The 16,123-nt window shown below is 36.9% G+C and overlaps 1 protein-coding gene across 1 annotated transcript in view; it reads right to left on the reverse strand.

Annotated features, from left to right (window-relative positions):
* Thsd7b (thrombospondin type 1 domain containing 7B) overlaps positions 1–16,123 on the reverse strand; it is a 719,928-nt gene that overhangs the window by 108,088 nt on the left and 595,717 nt on the right. The window contains exon 15 of the mRNA XM_090343132.1: positions 3,052–3,185. Within this exon, the coding sequence (XP_090199258.1) occupies positions 3,052–3,185 (134 nt within the window). The remainder of the gene's footprint in view (positions 1–3,051; positions 3,186–16,123) is intronic.

Consider the following 16,123-nt stretch of genomic DNA (forward strand, 5'->3'; position numbering starts at 1 on the left):
GAAATAAGAACTCTATTTAGAATTGGATTAGAGGCTATTCATGTTTTTTGGTGTTTTTTTGTCTGTCTGTTTGTTTGTTTGTCTTGGGGCTTGAACTCTGGGCCTAGGGGCTGTCCCTGAGCTCTTCAGATCAAGGTTATCACCCTATCCCTGGAGCCACAGTGCCACTTCTGGTTTTCTAGTGGTTAATTGGAGATAATAGTATCACTTTCTTTAGTACCCAGGCTGGTTTGGTTTTGAACTGCAATCCTCAGATCTCAGCCTCCTGAGTAGCTAGGATTACAGATGTGAGCCACCGCTCCTGGCCATTCTTGTGACATTCTGGCAACAAATTTGTCTACAGTTTTTCCCTGTCTTGAGACTGAATAAATCTGAGTTAAAAAGCTGTGGATGAATCAATTTGGCAGAGGAAATTTACAACAGTCTAAAATTTATGCTGTGGCATTGTGAATGCTGGGTGCTTTTAGTCAGCTGTACAGTGAGAATAGAAAGCAAATAGCAGAACAAAAATCTTACTAAAATATGTAGTTTTGCTAGAAAATAAGCATACATAAAGCTGAAAACAAGGTGATTGTTATTATTAAAGAAATTGAAGACACTAGAAAGAACCATGTACTTTGTATAAAGAAAATAGAAGAGGTATCTTGAGGGTATCTTAGGAATTGGCCAGACTTCACACATGGCCTGTTTAAAGGTATAAAAGGGTAAACATTATGTGAAATATACTTCTCCTGAAAAGAGAGTGCCTTAGTTACATAACTTCCTAGTAGTAACCTTCTCTAAGTATTCATTTCATTCTGCTCAGCTACTTAGACATTTGGAGGTCACTGTAGGAAGAGCTTATGGGAACCTGGCTAGTGCTCAAACTAGTAACAGATCTCAGCTTTATCTGTAATGTTCACTTTTCAGGTAAACAGAATGCGGGAGTTATGTGCTGATGGAAGTTCCTACTCAGATTTCAAAGGAAGGCCTGGGGAACCAGGAAAGTCATGACAATGAAGGGATCCCTGAAGGTTGTCCCTGAAAAAGTGGTATGTAAGGTTGGGATAATGATGCCTAAGTTGCAATAGAAACCTCAGAGTAACATATTTTATGGAAAGCCACATGCAATGAGAAGGGCCAACCCAGCCTTCTCTGCTTCCTACCATGACCAACTTGTAAAACTATGAGGAAAATAAACTATCATAGGCTGTTACTATAAGGTAGATTGTCACCAAGACAAGAAAATTAACAAATACTCACAGGGTAATACAAAAACAAACATTTAGTTTTTACTAATTCTGAATACTGAAAGTCTGAGAGGAAAGTGCTTCTGGATTAGTTTCTTCCAAGTCTGTTTCCTTTGATTTAGGGATGGCTTGGGATTTTAATCTTCTACTCTGTGTATTTTTTTTTAAATCCCCTCTTCCTGTAAGGGACCATAATATACTGGGACCATATCAATACCTAATTCTACTTTATTTCTTCTTCTTCTTTTTCAAATGATGTTTCAAGTCACATAGTGGGGACCAAATAGCTGGAATTTTGGCATGTGGCTTTTCTGTGGAATAAAATTAGTCCCTGATAGAATAATGTTTGTTAGTTTGGGGGTTCCTATTGTGTCAGGCACATACAGCTGAAAGATCCCCTAGGTAAAGTGTGTTTTCTTCAATTAATCATTTGCAATTCTGCCAGTAGCTATTTACTCTCTTAAAGCTTTCTCTCTCTCCTCACATTTTTCTTTAATACTGCCAAGAGTCCTGAATGGGATAAGTATGTAATGAATAAGCTTGTTTCCATGTTGTTTTGCAAAATCTGTTGGTCAGTCACTTTTTAAAGCCATTGGAGAATAAGAAACAGAAGACTGAGGATTTGAAAAGAAAATGGTAAAAACACAACATGCAATAGCCTGAGCTTATGTCTCTCCAGGGTAGAAGGAAGTAGCCAAGAGGAAAGAAATAGGTTTTGTATATTAGCCATTTGTTTGGATTGGTGATCAGAAACACCTTTATAATTTTGCCAGCAGCTACTTCTTTCAACATAGCTACTAGTAATTTTGTAACATTGGTATGTTGAAAATAGTGGGTGTATAATAGGGTACTAAATGAGGTATCACTGGTGACAAACATTAATACACACAGTATGGCTTTACCTTGACTATGATGTCCTGGATAAAAATCATCTAACCCCAAGTTCAGCAAGCAACTGTATGATTTAGGCCTTGTCTCTCCACTGGAAATGGAGTTTCCTGAATTTGATGAAGTGCTTATTCAATTGGATAACTACAGTTAAGTTTTCTTCTTGGTCTATTTACTAGTTATTGTCTAGCAACATTTTTGCTATTACTATTCAGTACTTGAGGTTTATTGCCTTTGTTATTTGAGGATAAGAAAATGGTTCTGCCTACTATAAAAATAATTTCTAAATTAGACTACTTATCAAACTCAGACCAAGTTTTAAATTTGGATACACGTCTGTATTTCTACAACAAAATATCTGAACAAGGTATCTGAAGAGTAAATAATCCAAGATATACTAATTCTTTCAGAGATATTTTTTAAAAAGAAATACAATGTATTGCTCTTATCCATGGTATCTTTAGGTTTCAGTTTATAAAGCTAAATTGGGGGTTTACATGACCTCATACAGGTTATGGTGTACTAATGATAGTGCAAAAAAATAGGAGTAGAAATACAATGACAACCTCTTTATTTGTAAAAAATAAGTGAAGGGATCCCAGCCTGCTCACATAGTTCATCCCACTTATGACACTGGAATGGAGAAAATGGTGAGAATTATGGCTGGATTGCAGAATAATCCTAATATGCACATGATAAGAATGATACAAATGTCTCCATAGATGTTTGGAAGATGAGCATAAATCAGTGTAAATCATGTAAAAATCAGAGTAAACTTGGGTAAGTGATATTGTTTATATATACATTTAGATGGTGTGTATATATAAATTATATATGAATTTTGTGTGTGTATGTAGTTATATATATGCATAGATATGTATGTGTGCCAAAATGCCATGGCCCCCATTTTGCAAATCAGTCTATTTTTACACACCTCACTTTTCTGGATTGAATTCCTCTTCCACAGCGTGGAGACCTCAGCTCATTGTTGATTTTGCATGGAGACCAGGGTTCTACCACCCAGGAATAGCGATTGCACTCAGTGTAACATGGGACTGCCTCATGCACCTGTCAAGAATAGGAAAAGAAAAGGTATGTGAAACTATCCACATTATAGGGAAAATAGCCTATCATTTAGTAATGCCTGCTGAACATAACCCAGGAAACTATTCTCTCGCCCAAATAGCCAGATTACATTCCCCCAAAGCAAGATATATTTTACTACTCTCAATTTACTGACTTGTCTAAAGAAGCATATAGGGGAAATCAACTAAAATAAGACGATATGACTTCACAGAAGAGAACAAAGGCGAATAATTTCCTAGCACCATGAGTAGAAATTCCATTATCATTTCATTTCCTAAAGGAACTCACACACCACCAGATGGTCCAACTCTCAATTATGTGGTATATTGTATTCTCTGGTGTATTTTAACATGCCAATTTAAAAAAAAATGTATAAGGAAAGTTTACTTTTGAATATAAAGGATTTTTGGAATGTCTAAGAGAAGTAGCATTATTTGTACCAGAAATTTCATTTTATACCCTTAAATGATTGATGCTAACAATGTCAGCCACTTGGGCATTGTGGATTCATATGAATGGTGCCATGTATAGGATGTTTTCAGAATATGGATAACACACACACTCACACATACACACACATACAATAAAAGCTGCTAAACTGTCAAGGGTCTACATAGTTGTTACAAATATTTATAGTACCGCAATATAAACAATGAGGCCACTAAATACATTCTTGTTACTTCTTATGCATTTGTTTGTGGTAACATTTTCCTGAAATTGCATCCCAGTTGGCAGCCAGTTGGGTTTGTCTGTCTCTTTGAGGCTACATTTAATAGTTATTGCTTCTCAGTATGGAGCATAGCTTTGATGTGTATAATAGAAATAAGGAAAGCAAAACTGCCTCTGAGTGATCTCATGCTCTGGATCTTAAAAGATGGCCCTAGTACAAGCATACTGAGAAAATGTGGCTGGATTTTTTTTAACCAAAAGAGTTAGTTAATGCTGTTCCTTTTAAGTAAGATAGCAGTCCTTTGTCTAATTCTACAAAATTATAAGTGTTGACAAGGCAGTGGTATGCGTACAGAACCACTGTTGTAAGTCTTCACTAAATTCAAGGGAATGCACTATGTAATGGGATAATCAGAAAACAAGATTGAAGCTCTGACAGCAGCTTAGCTGGAAATCAAATGAGAAAAAGTGATTTGGTAGACTACTTCCTAGGAATCACAAATAATGTCAGAAACTACTTTTAACCAACAGTTGTATTGCATTCTCACATACAGACCTCACAAGACGAAGAGAATCCACAAGGTAAAAAATATTTAGGGTAAAAATCAGCCAAGATGGAAAATACCAGTTGAACTCAATGTAAGAAAGTAAGAAATTAACTAATAAAATAATTGCATTTTATGCTAAGAATATTGACAAGAATGAAATACAAAATCCACAATCAGTTCCTACATTAGAATAAGGAAGTGATGATTTATAACTGAGAAAAGCTATTCAGAAAATTCATAGAATAGTGGAGAGAAAAGAGGAAACTTCAAAATTTTAAATATATAAGCTCAACTTAACAGGTATTTCAAGCTAAAATTTGAGGAGTGCATCAGGGATATGATACTTTCACTATTCTTCCTATAACTGCTTTAATATGTAACAATATAGGTTAATTTTAACAAAGTTTTTTTCCCTTATGAGGTATAAGAATGTATCTTATATGCAAACAAGAAGTAATTTTAAAGGTTATTTTTCTCTCATTTCATGTATGTACCTAAGAGTGAATGGATGGGATGCCATTTTTGAAATAGACCCACTGTTTTTGTAAAGCTAGCAATATAACACAGGGCTTATCTTTCTATATTTCCTCCCATATAAAGCTGCAAGGTCACATGGAAAATGAAAAACAATTCAGGTGTATGTATCTTTGGTAATATGTGACTGCCTAGTCATATATTAATTTGCTGGTTGCATTGCTTATGCTGCAGTGCTCCTTGCACACAGCACAGTGCTAACCATCCTGACAAGCTGCTGGAAGTTGTGTAGGAGGTATGAATGGGGAAAAATTCAGAAATCCTCTTGATTAGCAATTAAAAAGAAAAAAATTGTCCAATCACATAGAATTTCTTGATTCTCTTCTAGTATATATCTGGAGTGTGTATGTGAGTATGTATGTTGTATATGTGTGCCTGCGTATGTTCCCGTGTGTGTGTGTGTGTGTGTGTGTGTGTGTGTGTGTGTGTGTGTGCGTGTGTGTGTGTGTTTGTGTGTATGGGCACTGTAATTGAAGTCAAATCTCGCACATACTGGGCAGACACTGATCCAGCCCATTTGCAATTTTAGAATTGTTTATGCTGTTTTTCTAGCAGACCAACCAATCTGTACACAGCTCTGTCCAGCTTAGACTTTGATAATACTAAAAGTGCTGAGAATGACACAACCTTCTCTACATGTACATATGCTTCTGGTTCTAACCAAAGTCTGACTTATGCTGATAGTGTTTTGTATATGCGTTTGTCTGGATAAACCCAAATTACAAATCTCAGGCATGAGTGGCTTTGTTTCCATGCAGGGAGGGGCTGTAATCCACAAAACACAGGATGTTGGAGAGTTTAATGGAGGGTATTTGTTAAATTGAAATTAGTTTTATTTAGAGACAACAGGCTCATTCTATGGAACAAAAAAGCAATATTTCACAAAACACAAAAGAAGAAAAGAGGCCATAAAAATGAAACTTTCTTCCCATTGTGGGATTTTGATTAAAGCATGGTAATCATGTTGTGGAAAGGTGCAGCTCGATGAACTTTTGGGTGAAGAAGGACTTGTGCCTTACAAATTTTGTGATTTGTTTCCTTAAAACCCTGCCTACCAGGTAGGGAACCTTATTGAGATGATCCAAAACATGTGCAAAAGGAAAGAATCTTATAGAGAACTCAAAAATAAAATCTAACTTCCCAGGTGCTTGATTTCTTTTCCTGTCAGTCTTTTATGTTCTGGCTATTGCCTATTACTGTTTAGTCGGTACTTATTATATTATTATGGTTTTATAATGGAATTGTGTTACAGCATAGACTTTATCACAGAATCATATGAAAATGTTCTGCAGGAGAGAAATGAGCCATGGAAAAGTTAAATGAAAATCATTTCTAAATGGCACAAATTAAGAAGAAAATAACAAGGTTTAATAGGGCTATACATGCTAAAAAATGCCACTGAAAATTCTAAACCCTCTGAGAAATGTACAGTTTCATTCTCCTAGAAATGAGTTCTATTTATTACTGCTTCAGTGGGGACTTGAAGTTTATAATTTTTCCAGTTCCAGATTCATATCATAAAATCACTCATTGAGTCAGTCTTTTAATATTCATTAAATAAGCCTCCACTCATTTCCATTAATCAGTTTAATTAAGTACTCCTTCTTTTATATGCTTTCCCAGAGACAGACTGGCTTTTCTGGCATGAGCCTGCGGTTGGATCTCACCAGGTTTTAGTGATGATATTGCATACTAGACTCTTAGGATTCAAGTGAAGCAGACAATCCAGAAGCAACCATTTTTTAGAACAGAAAACAAGAAAGAGGATAGAGGAAGGAAAGAAGAGAGATAGAAGGAGCTGAAAAAATTACCAGCCTCCACTTTTCCATTTAAATAAACCTGTGTTCTAGTACATTGGCAGAAAAGACTCAGACAAAAGTCCCCAGGCTTAAGGGCACTATATTGAGAAATTTGGCTACTGTGTAGAATTTCATGAGCAGGGGTCTCTCCCACTAGAATGTAATAATAAATGGTCCCTTTGCTAGGTGCCAGTGGCTCAAACCAGGCATGCTGTCTATTCAGAAAGCTGAAAACTGCAAAAGTTTGCAGCTAACTTGAGAAGAAAAGTTCATTAAAAGCATATCTCCAATTAGGCTGCAAAAATCCAGAAGTGGAGCTGTGGCTCAAGTAATAGAATATGAACCGTGAATGTAAACCTACAGAACAGTGCCCAGGCTCTGAGTTCAAGCCCCAATGCTGGTACACTAGAAGAGGAAGAGAAGGAGGAGGGGAAGGAGGAGGAGGAGGAGAAGGAGGAGCAGCAGCAGCAGCAGCAGCAGCAGCAGGAGCAGTAGGAGCAACAGCAAGAGCAATAGGAGCAGTAGGAGAAGGAAGCAGAGCAACAGGAAGAAATAAAGTGGTGAGCTTACTAAGCAGGATGGTCTTCATTTAAATGCTATCGCCTCTTTAGTTATAACATTCAAGTTTTTCTCTGATTATCAGGCATCATTTCAAAGAAATTAATTCCTTTCTCCAAACCTATGATTGATGTCTTTTCCCTTCTCCCCCATAACTCACAGGCCTTATATCTAAAATATATCAACAGCTCAAAAAATTGAATCACTCCAAAAGTAATCTCCAAAGAAACAACCATCCCATTAAAAGATGGGCCAAAGACTTAAAGAGAGTCTTCCCTGAAGAAGAAACCAAAATGGCCTATAGACACATGAAGAAATGCTCAACATCTCTGGTCATAAAAGAAATGCAAATCAAAACTACTCTAAGATTCCACCTCACTCTAGTGAGAATGGCCAGGATCAAGAAAACTAATAACAGATGCTGGAGGGGGTGTGGCCAGGAGGGATCACTATTACACTGTTGGTGGGAGTGCAAACTCATTCAACCACTATGGAAAGCAGTATGGCAGTTCCTCAAAAGCCTAAACATAGAGCTCCCCTATGACCCAGCAATTCCATTACTTGTCATTTACCCAATCATCCAGAAACAAGGACATACTAAATCCACCAGCACAACAATGTTCATTGCAGCACTATTTAACTATAGCAAAGATATGGAACCAACCTAGATGTCCCTCAGTTGATGAGTGGATCAACAAGATGTGGTGTTTGTACACAATGGAATTCTATGCTGCTGTCAGAAAGAATGACAATGCCCCATTTGCTAGGAAATGGAAAGACTTAGAAAAGATCATATTAAGTGAAGTAAGCCAGACTCAAAGGAACTTAGGCTCAATGTTTCCCTCATTTGTCATAATCAGTAGAAACCTTGAGCTTTCCTAGAAGAGATTTGCAATAGAGCAAAACCTTGATACAAAAGGCCATATAGTAGGATGCTGAATGAAAGGATCTCTAGGATATAGAAACATAAGCCATATAATGAATGATTGTTGTTCTTAAGGTACAATGTTATCTCTCATCTCTTTTGCTGTCCCTTGGTTATCTCATATTGTTACAGTATCTCACTTTGTTACCTGATATAGTGGATATATTTGTATTTGGTTATTTGAAATTGGATAGGGAACAGGGATAAACAAGATGAGGGGTGGTGGGGGGGGAAGGGAAATGGGGACCAAGACGTGTGAAAGGGTATCAATGTATGGGAATTAATGTACCATCTATCTGGCAAATATTATGTAACCCTTCAATTACTTACAATTAAAATATATGAAAAAATATAAAATAAAAATTAAAAAAAGTTTTCATTTCTAAACTTCCCAATCATGTATTTCTTTCATAAAATGTATTACATACCATGCAAAAGGTCAGTAATAATGCTCCTTTACCCTTGTAATATACATATATGCTCTTTCATAGTAACAAGTCAGAGATAATATCACAGTAATTCTATGTAGATTATTATGGTTTAGATAAGATATCTGCATATTCAAAGTGGTATAAAATGAAAATATTGCATCTGTATGTGATATGTACAGACTTCCCCAGTCATTCCTTAATGGTGTAGAGTTCTGGAAAAGAGAAACAACTTAAAACTGTCTTTTGAAGTCTTTCAATCAGATATTTGTTTCTTTATGGAGAAAAAAATGCCATCAACAATCTAGTCTTAGTTTTTATATATGGTGAGTTCTTGCAGCAATTTCAAGAAGCCAAAATGTCTGTCCCCAATTTAAGTATGTTTGAAGCAAGTATTAGGCTGGAGAGAATCTGTGTAAAGATAGTGAATTTGAAGGCATGCACTCACAAGTGTGTTGAAATTGTCATTTGTAGGGAAATCATTAGGTTTTTCCACTTCTGTGGTGCGTTATTTGACACCCTATTTGGACTTTGGTTTTTCAGGAGATCTTGGTTGTTGTGATCAATATTCAGAGGTCTTGGTAGATGTCAATTGGGGTTCAGATAGTTCAGTTTGAAGTTTTAGCTGCCCTATACTTCCAAGTCATTTTCATCCTCTAGGTTCTTCTGCAAAGATATCTTCAGCCCTTCCTTAGACTTCCATCACGTCTTGCTTTTATCACTGCTGAGAGCTTGTAGTTAGTGGCTTTGAGTGTGTTTGAGTATGTGCATGCGTATGTGCATGTGCGCCAGTCCTGGAGCTTGAATTCTGGGTCTGGATTGTGTCCCTAAGCTTTGTTATGCTCAAGGCTAGTACTCTATCACTTCAGTCAATACTCTACTTCTGACTTCTTTAAAGAGGTTTATTGGAGATGAACATGTTTCATGGACTTTCTTGCCTGGGCTGACTTTGAAATTCAAATCTCAGACTTTTGGGCTGCTAAGATTAGAGGTGTGTCCCCAGCCTGGTTAGTTACATTTTTAAATGAGTCTAAATTGATTGTAAAGGGATTCTTTGGTGACATTTTTCTTTCTTGGTGGATCATGGAGCTTGAACTTGGCCTGGGCCCTGTCCCTGAGCTCTTCGACTCAAGGCTACCACACTACTCCTTGAACCACAGTGTCACTTCCGGTCTTCTGGTGGTTATTTGCACATAGGAGTCTCACGGTCATTAGTGCCAGGGTTGGCTTTGAACTGCGATCCTCAGATCTTAGCCTCCTGAGTAGCTAGGATTACAGGCATGAGCCACCACACCCAGCGCTGGGGATATTTTTGCACATGTATAATCTACATTGATTGCATTCATCTATCACTACTCTTAAATAAGCATCTTATGTTTTTAATTTTGACATTAAAATTTAAGAATGAGCATATTTCTATGTATGTGGTACCGAGGAATCGAACCCGGGTCTTCATGCATGCTAGGCAAGCACTTTAACCACTAGGCCATATTGGTATAGTATCTCACTTTGTTATCTGATATATTGAATTTATTTGTATTTGGATATTTGAAATTTGATAGGGAAGGGGGGAAAACCAAGACGGGTGGGGAGTGTGGGGGGGGGAGGGAAACGGGTACCAAGACATGTGAAAGGGTATCAATGTATGCGAATTAATGCACCTTCTATCTGGCAAATATCATGTAACCCTTTTACTAATTATAATAAAAAAAAGAACCTATTCCAAAAAAAAAAAGAATGAGCATATTTCTGAGTGGAAAATGGGGATCTATCTCAAATAAGAAGCAAAAAAAGGGGTCTGGGAAGCTTGCTTCAAGTGATAACATAAAAATCTAGGAAGTGTAAAGCCTTGAGTTCAAATAACAGTACTGACAGCAATTACAAAAATCTCAAAATAAGACTAATCATGCTGTAATTAGTATAAACTTTGGACTCTCCCAGTAGAGGTTTACAATAGGACAAAACCTAGATACATAAGGCCATATAGGATGAGGCTAAATGAAAGGACTTCCAGGATATAGAAACAAGAGCCATATAATGTGTGATTGTTGCTCTTAATATACTATATTATTTCTCATCTCTTTTTGCTGTCCCTTGGTTATCTCATATTGTTACAGTATCTTACATTGTTTTCTGTCATAATGTATATATGTTTATTTGGTTATTTGAAATAGGATAGGGAAAGTGGGAGAAAAGATGAGGGGAGGGGATGGGAGGAGGAAAATGGGGACCAAAACATGAGAAAGGGTAACAGTGTTTGTGAAGTAATGCACCTTCTATCTGGTGAATACAATATAATCCTTCTATAAATTAAAATAAAAACATATAAAAAATAAAAAACCTAATCATGCTGATGTTGAATAAGCTTTATATTTAACATGTATTGAAAAATAAATTACTGAACTCTGAAGCCAACTAAAAGTTTATTAGACATACTTCCCCCATCTCCCAGTGGCATCTAAGGTACTAGTGGGAGCTGGAGAGTGTGCCATTATTTCAAGGGGCCTAAAATTGCATTCACATACAAAATCCTGTCTGTAATCTCAATGAACAAAGGAATTTGAGACTGTTGTGATTAATGAAATTTTAATTTCATTTGAGAGCACTGGTGAATTTGAATTAGTTTTTCTCTCACTAGAAATTTTCCTGATCTAAGATGCCTAACGATCCAAAAACAAAATAAAATAAAATCTGTCTTTTTACATACTTATAAGAGAAGAAATGGATTAACAAAGAAACTCTTAGACAAGAAAATCACACTATTGCTTATGGGTACATAAAAGATTTGTTTTACATAATATCCCATCTTCTGAAAGAGATTGTTAAGATAAAAACTTTTATGTGAAAGTTCTGAACTGTGTCTTTTTTTGCCAGTTGTGGGGCGGGCTTGAACTCAGGGCCTGAGCATTGTCCTTGGACTTTTCTCAAGGCTAGAGCTCTATGTGGTACTGAGGAATCGAACCCAGGTCTTTGAGCATGCTAGGCAAGCACTTTATCACTAAGTCAAACTCCCGGCCTGACTGTGTCTTTTTTTTTAATTTTTATTGTAATTAATAAAAGGGTTACATGATATTTGCCAGATAGATGGTGTATTAATTCACATACATTGATACCCTTTCACATGTCTTGGTACCCATTACCCTCCTCCCCTGTCTTGGTTTTCCCCCCTTCCCTATCAAATTTCAAATAACCAAATACAAATAAATTCAATATATCAGATAACAAAGAGAGAAGGCTCACAGCATCAAAACCTTTCCCTCTGGCCTATGGCATTCCATGCCATCCTAAATGCATGCAGGACGGTTAGCCTCAAAGACTTACGTTAATGGTATTAAAAGTGTGAATATGTAATCTGACTACCGAGGTTTTAGTTGGCAGCATTAGGAAGTAAGATTAGATGTCATTCAGGAAAAGGCCTCAGGACTAATTCCTAGCAGCATCATAAGTGGAAGAGAGAACACTGAGAAAAGAGATATAGACATGTTCCCATTGTGATGAACAGCAGCACAGACGAGATCTTATCAGACCTGAGCCATGCTGTTTGTACTTCTTGAGTCCTAAATAAGCCAACAAAAACAAAGACAAAATAAGAACCTCTTTCCTTTATAAAATTACCTGTTTCAGCTACTTGATTTACAGTGGGATATCCCCCTCCATTTAAGAAGACTTGGAATTGAATAAATACATCCCAAATCATGCATGCACCTCCTGCACCTCTTTCATAACTTTGCTTTCTTTAAGGTTGTTTTATAGCAAGCCTTCCACTTACAGACAATGATGATAACTCCAAAGCTGAAATCTAGACGACCATAGTTATCTGTGCTGACATAATTTACATTATTTTAGTGGCAAATAAGCACAGTACATTAGTTATTTTAAATGTATAGATGATAGGAAAATCCAAAATGCCCACAGTTCAGAAACTTTTTGAGTACCAGGATGACACCATAGTGGAACTTTCTGCATGTGACATCCTCTGATAGGCCATAGTCAAAACACAGGGACACCAAAGCTATTCCCTTAAACTTCTTTTAGACTAAGTATATAACGTGGATATGAAATATATAGTCCATGTTCAGACTTGGGCCCAATCCTCAAAATATCATGTGCATATGTATATTTTTCCAAAACCTGAAAAATTAATTTTTTCTAGTTTTATACAATTCAGATGAAGTATACTTTCTTGTAACATTATATTTTCACTTCTGAAAGAATTATAGTCTTTATTGTGTGCCATTTGAGGGAGTTTGGAAATAAATTGTGTTCTTAAAGTGAGTTGCAGTATAAGTAGAGATAGCAGTGTAAAGGATTGTTTTGCAGATAATACACACTGCCTGATATTGTACAAGAAAAAAACACTACCCCTCTCTCAAACACACACAAGCATTACTCAGCCTCCCTCCTGTGTCTGTCACATCTTACACAACCCAAAGGGACAACTGTGCTACCCGGGCAACTCTGGGCAAGTTGGACTGCAGATCCCATATTCTGTATACAACCCTATGTAAATAATCACAACAAATAACAGATGCCTTTTACTACCAGCCTGTGTGTTTGATGGAAAAAAATCAAAAGAAATCTTAAACTATTCACTCCCCAAAGGGCTAGGAGTGTGGCCTAGTGGTAGAGTGCTCGCCCAGCTTACATGAAGCCCTGGGTTTGATTACTTGGTACCACATACACAGAAAAAGCTGAAAGTGTTGCTGTGCCTCAAGAGATAGAGCTCTAGCCATGAGAAAACCCAAGGAAAGTGTCCAGGCCTTGAATTTAAGGCCTAATATCAGCAAAAGTAAAAAGAAAGATATATAAAAGACAACTGTCTAATACTAATTATAAGAGATATCTAAAGTAGTCAGACTCACAGAAGCAAAGAATTAAATGATGCTGAGTAGAATACTAATTGTTAACCAATTAGTACAATTTTCAGTTATACAATATCAATGAGTTCTAAATATTTGTTGAAGGAAACCATGACTGGAGCTAACTACACATTCCTATTAAGAGGGTAGTTTTCATGTTAAATTTACTTACAATAATAATTTTAAATAATTAAGGCAATTATATGTCTCAAGGGAAATTGGATTGCACCATAGATGCTGGGATACTGTCTGAAATATAGTGAAAGCACAGATATGTGGATGGATTCACAGATGAAAGAAGTAAATAACCAAGTGTGGATTCAGAACAGTAACATCATCAAATAAGGAGAAATAAAGGCTTTCTTTCTCTTAAAGAGTCTAAACTGGGTATTCTGTGTATGACTCACACTCCTAGCACTCACATGGTTGGTTTGAAAGGATTTCGAATTCTGAGATAGTCTGTGCTCTATAGCAAACTTTAGACTACACTGAGCTCAATAGCATGGTCCACCAGGAAGGAAAGAAGGAGGGGGCCGGGAGTTTGGCCTAGTTGATAGAATGTTTGACTAGCATGCATGAAGACCAGGATTCGATTCCTTGGTACCACATACATAGAAAAAAGCCAGAAATGATGCTGAGGCTCAAGTGGTACAGCTCTAGCTTTGAGAAAGTTCAAGGACAGTGCTCAGGCCCTGAGTTCAAGCCCAGGACTAGCAAAAAAAAAAAAAAGAAGAAGGAAAGAAGAGAAGAAGGGAGGGAGTCAGGGAGAGAGGGAGGGAGGGGGAAATGAATGGAATGAAAGAAGGTAAACAGGAAGGAATGAAAGAAGAAATGAAGGAAGAGAAAGAAGATAGAAAGGAAGATTTGTAAAGGGCAACTTCTCTGACTCACTTCTTTACAATTTATTGGTGTAAATTTCGCTAAAACAAATTAGTTAACATATCTCAGTTGTTAGAAACAAATGTCCTATGTGTTATAAAAAGCATTTAGTGGTTAATCAAGAAAGAGAATTAGTTTTAGCCTTATTCTTTCTTATGTAGGCAATGAAAGATTTGGGGAATACATACAGCACCTAGTCTGGAGACTAGCTCTTGGGCTAAAGAAATAGGAAATAATATAGAACTTCATTTGTAGAAAAGATGGACAACTACATCCTTCCATATTTTTTGCTAGTCCTGGGCCTTGAACTCAGGGCCTGGGCACTGTCCTTGGGCTTCCTCAAGGCTAGAGCTCTGCCACTTGTGCCAGAGCACCATTTCTGGCTTTTTTTTCTAGTATGTGGTACCAAGGAATCGAACCTGGGTCTTTGTGCAAGCTAGGCAAACACTCTACCACTAGGCTACACTCCTGGCTCTCCTTCCATATTTTTATCAAGGCATTTTAAAAATAAACAAAAATAAATAATCTTCAATTTGCAATGAAAAGAATATGTAGGAGGCTCAGAAAAAAGAAATTGGTGTGGTTTCACTCTGAGATATAAGATTGGGATAATGATCTTTGCAACTACTATTTTCACAATTCATCCCAACGAATTTCTAGTAGATAAGAAGAAAGAAGACACAATCAAAAACGTTAGCATTTTTGGAATTATTTAATTAGAATGGATGCACCTATTCATATTGTTTCATTTTTTTTTACCAAAATATTGTCAGGATAAAATAAGGCATCAATTTACCAAGTGTTTTGAGTCAGGAGAACTTCCTATAAGAAAAGTAGCAGAAACTCCTGAGTATATTCTGAAAGATTTTAATAACATATTTATCATCTCATTTTATGTTGGCTCATCTGAGATGAGATATCACACGCTGTGAGATATCAGTCTAGTCTTTATCTTACCAACTTTTCTCTATATTAAGTCACAAGCCCAGTCTGGTCTGATTTCAAAGCATCACTACCAAGAAGAAAGCACACAGTTTTTGAGAAACAGCTTTATATATTCTTATCCAAGCCATGAGGGCTCTCAACCTACCATACAACCTATCAATCCTATCCAATCACCATTGCAAACAATTTTGTTGTTGGTGGTGGGGGTTGTGGGGCTTGAATTCAGAGTCTGAGCACTGCCTTGTACTTTCTCAAGGCTAGAGCTCTATCCCTTGAGGCACAACACCACTTCTGGCTTTTTCTGTGTATGTGGTATAGAGAAATCAAACCCAGGACTTCATGCAGGCTAGGCAAGTACTCTACCAGTAGGCCATGTTCCCACCCCAAACAAAACTTTTGAACTTGGAAATACAATGCAGTTTTTGCATATAACTTATTGAGCAGTCTATAAGTAAGTGAAATACAACAGAATAAGACACCATCTAGCCAGGCATGGTGGCTCATGCCTGTAATCCTAGCTACTCAGGAGGTTTAGATGTGAGGTTTAAGTTCAAAGTCAGCCCAAGCACAAAAGAGACTGAGACTCTTATCTCCAATTACCTGTAGAAAACGGGAAGTGGGGCTTGGCTCAAGGGTAGAGTGACAGCCTTGAGCTAAAGAGTTCATGGACAGCACCCAGGCTGAGTTAGAGCTTCATAACCACCACCGCCCACAAAAAAGACACCATCTTTGGATTTATAAACAGACTTGCTTCTGTCTAACCAAAACAATTTAAA

The sequence above is a fragment of the Megascapheus bottae genome, chromosome 12, assembly GCF_031878675.1.
Source record: "Megascapheus bottae isolate mThoBot1 chromosome 12, mThoBot2.hap1, whole genome shotgun sequence".
NCBI classification, from domain to species: Eukaryota; Metazoa; Chordata; class Mammalia; order Rodentia; family Geomyidae; genus Megascapheus; species Megascapheus bottae.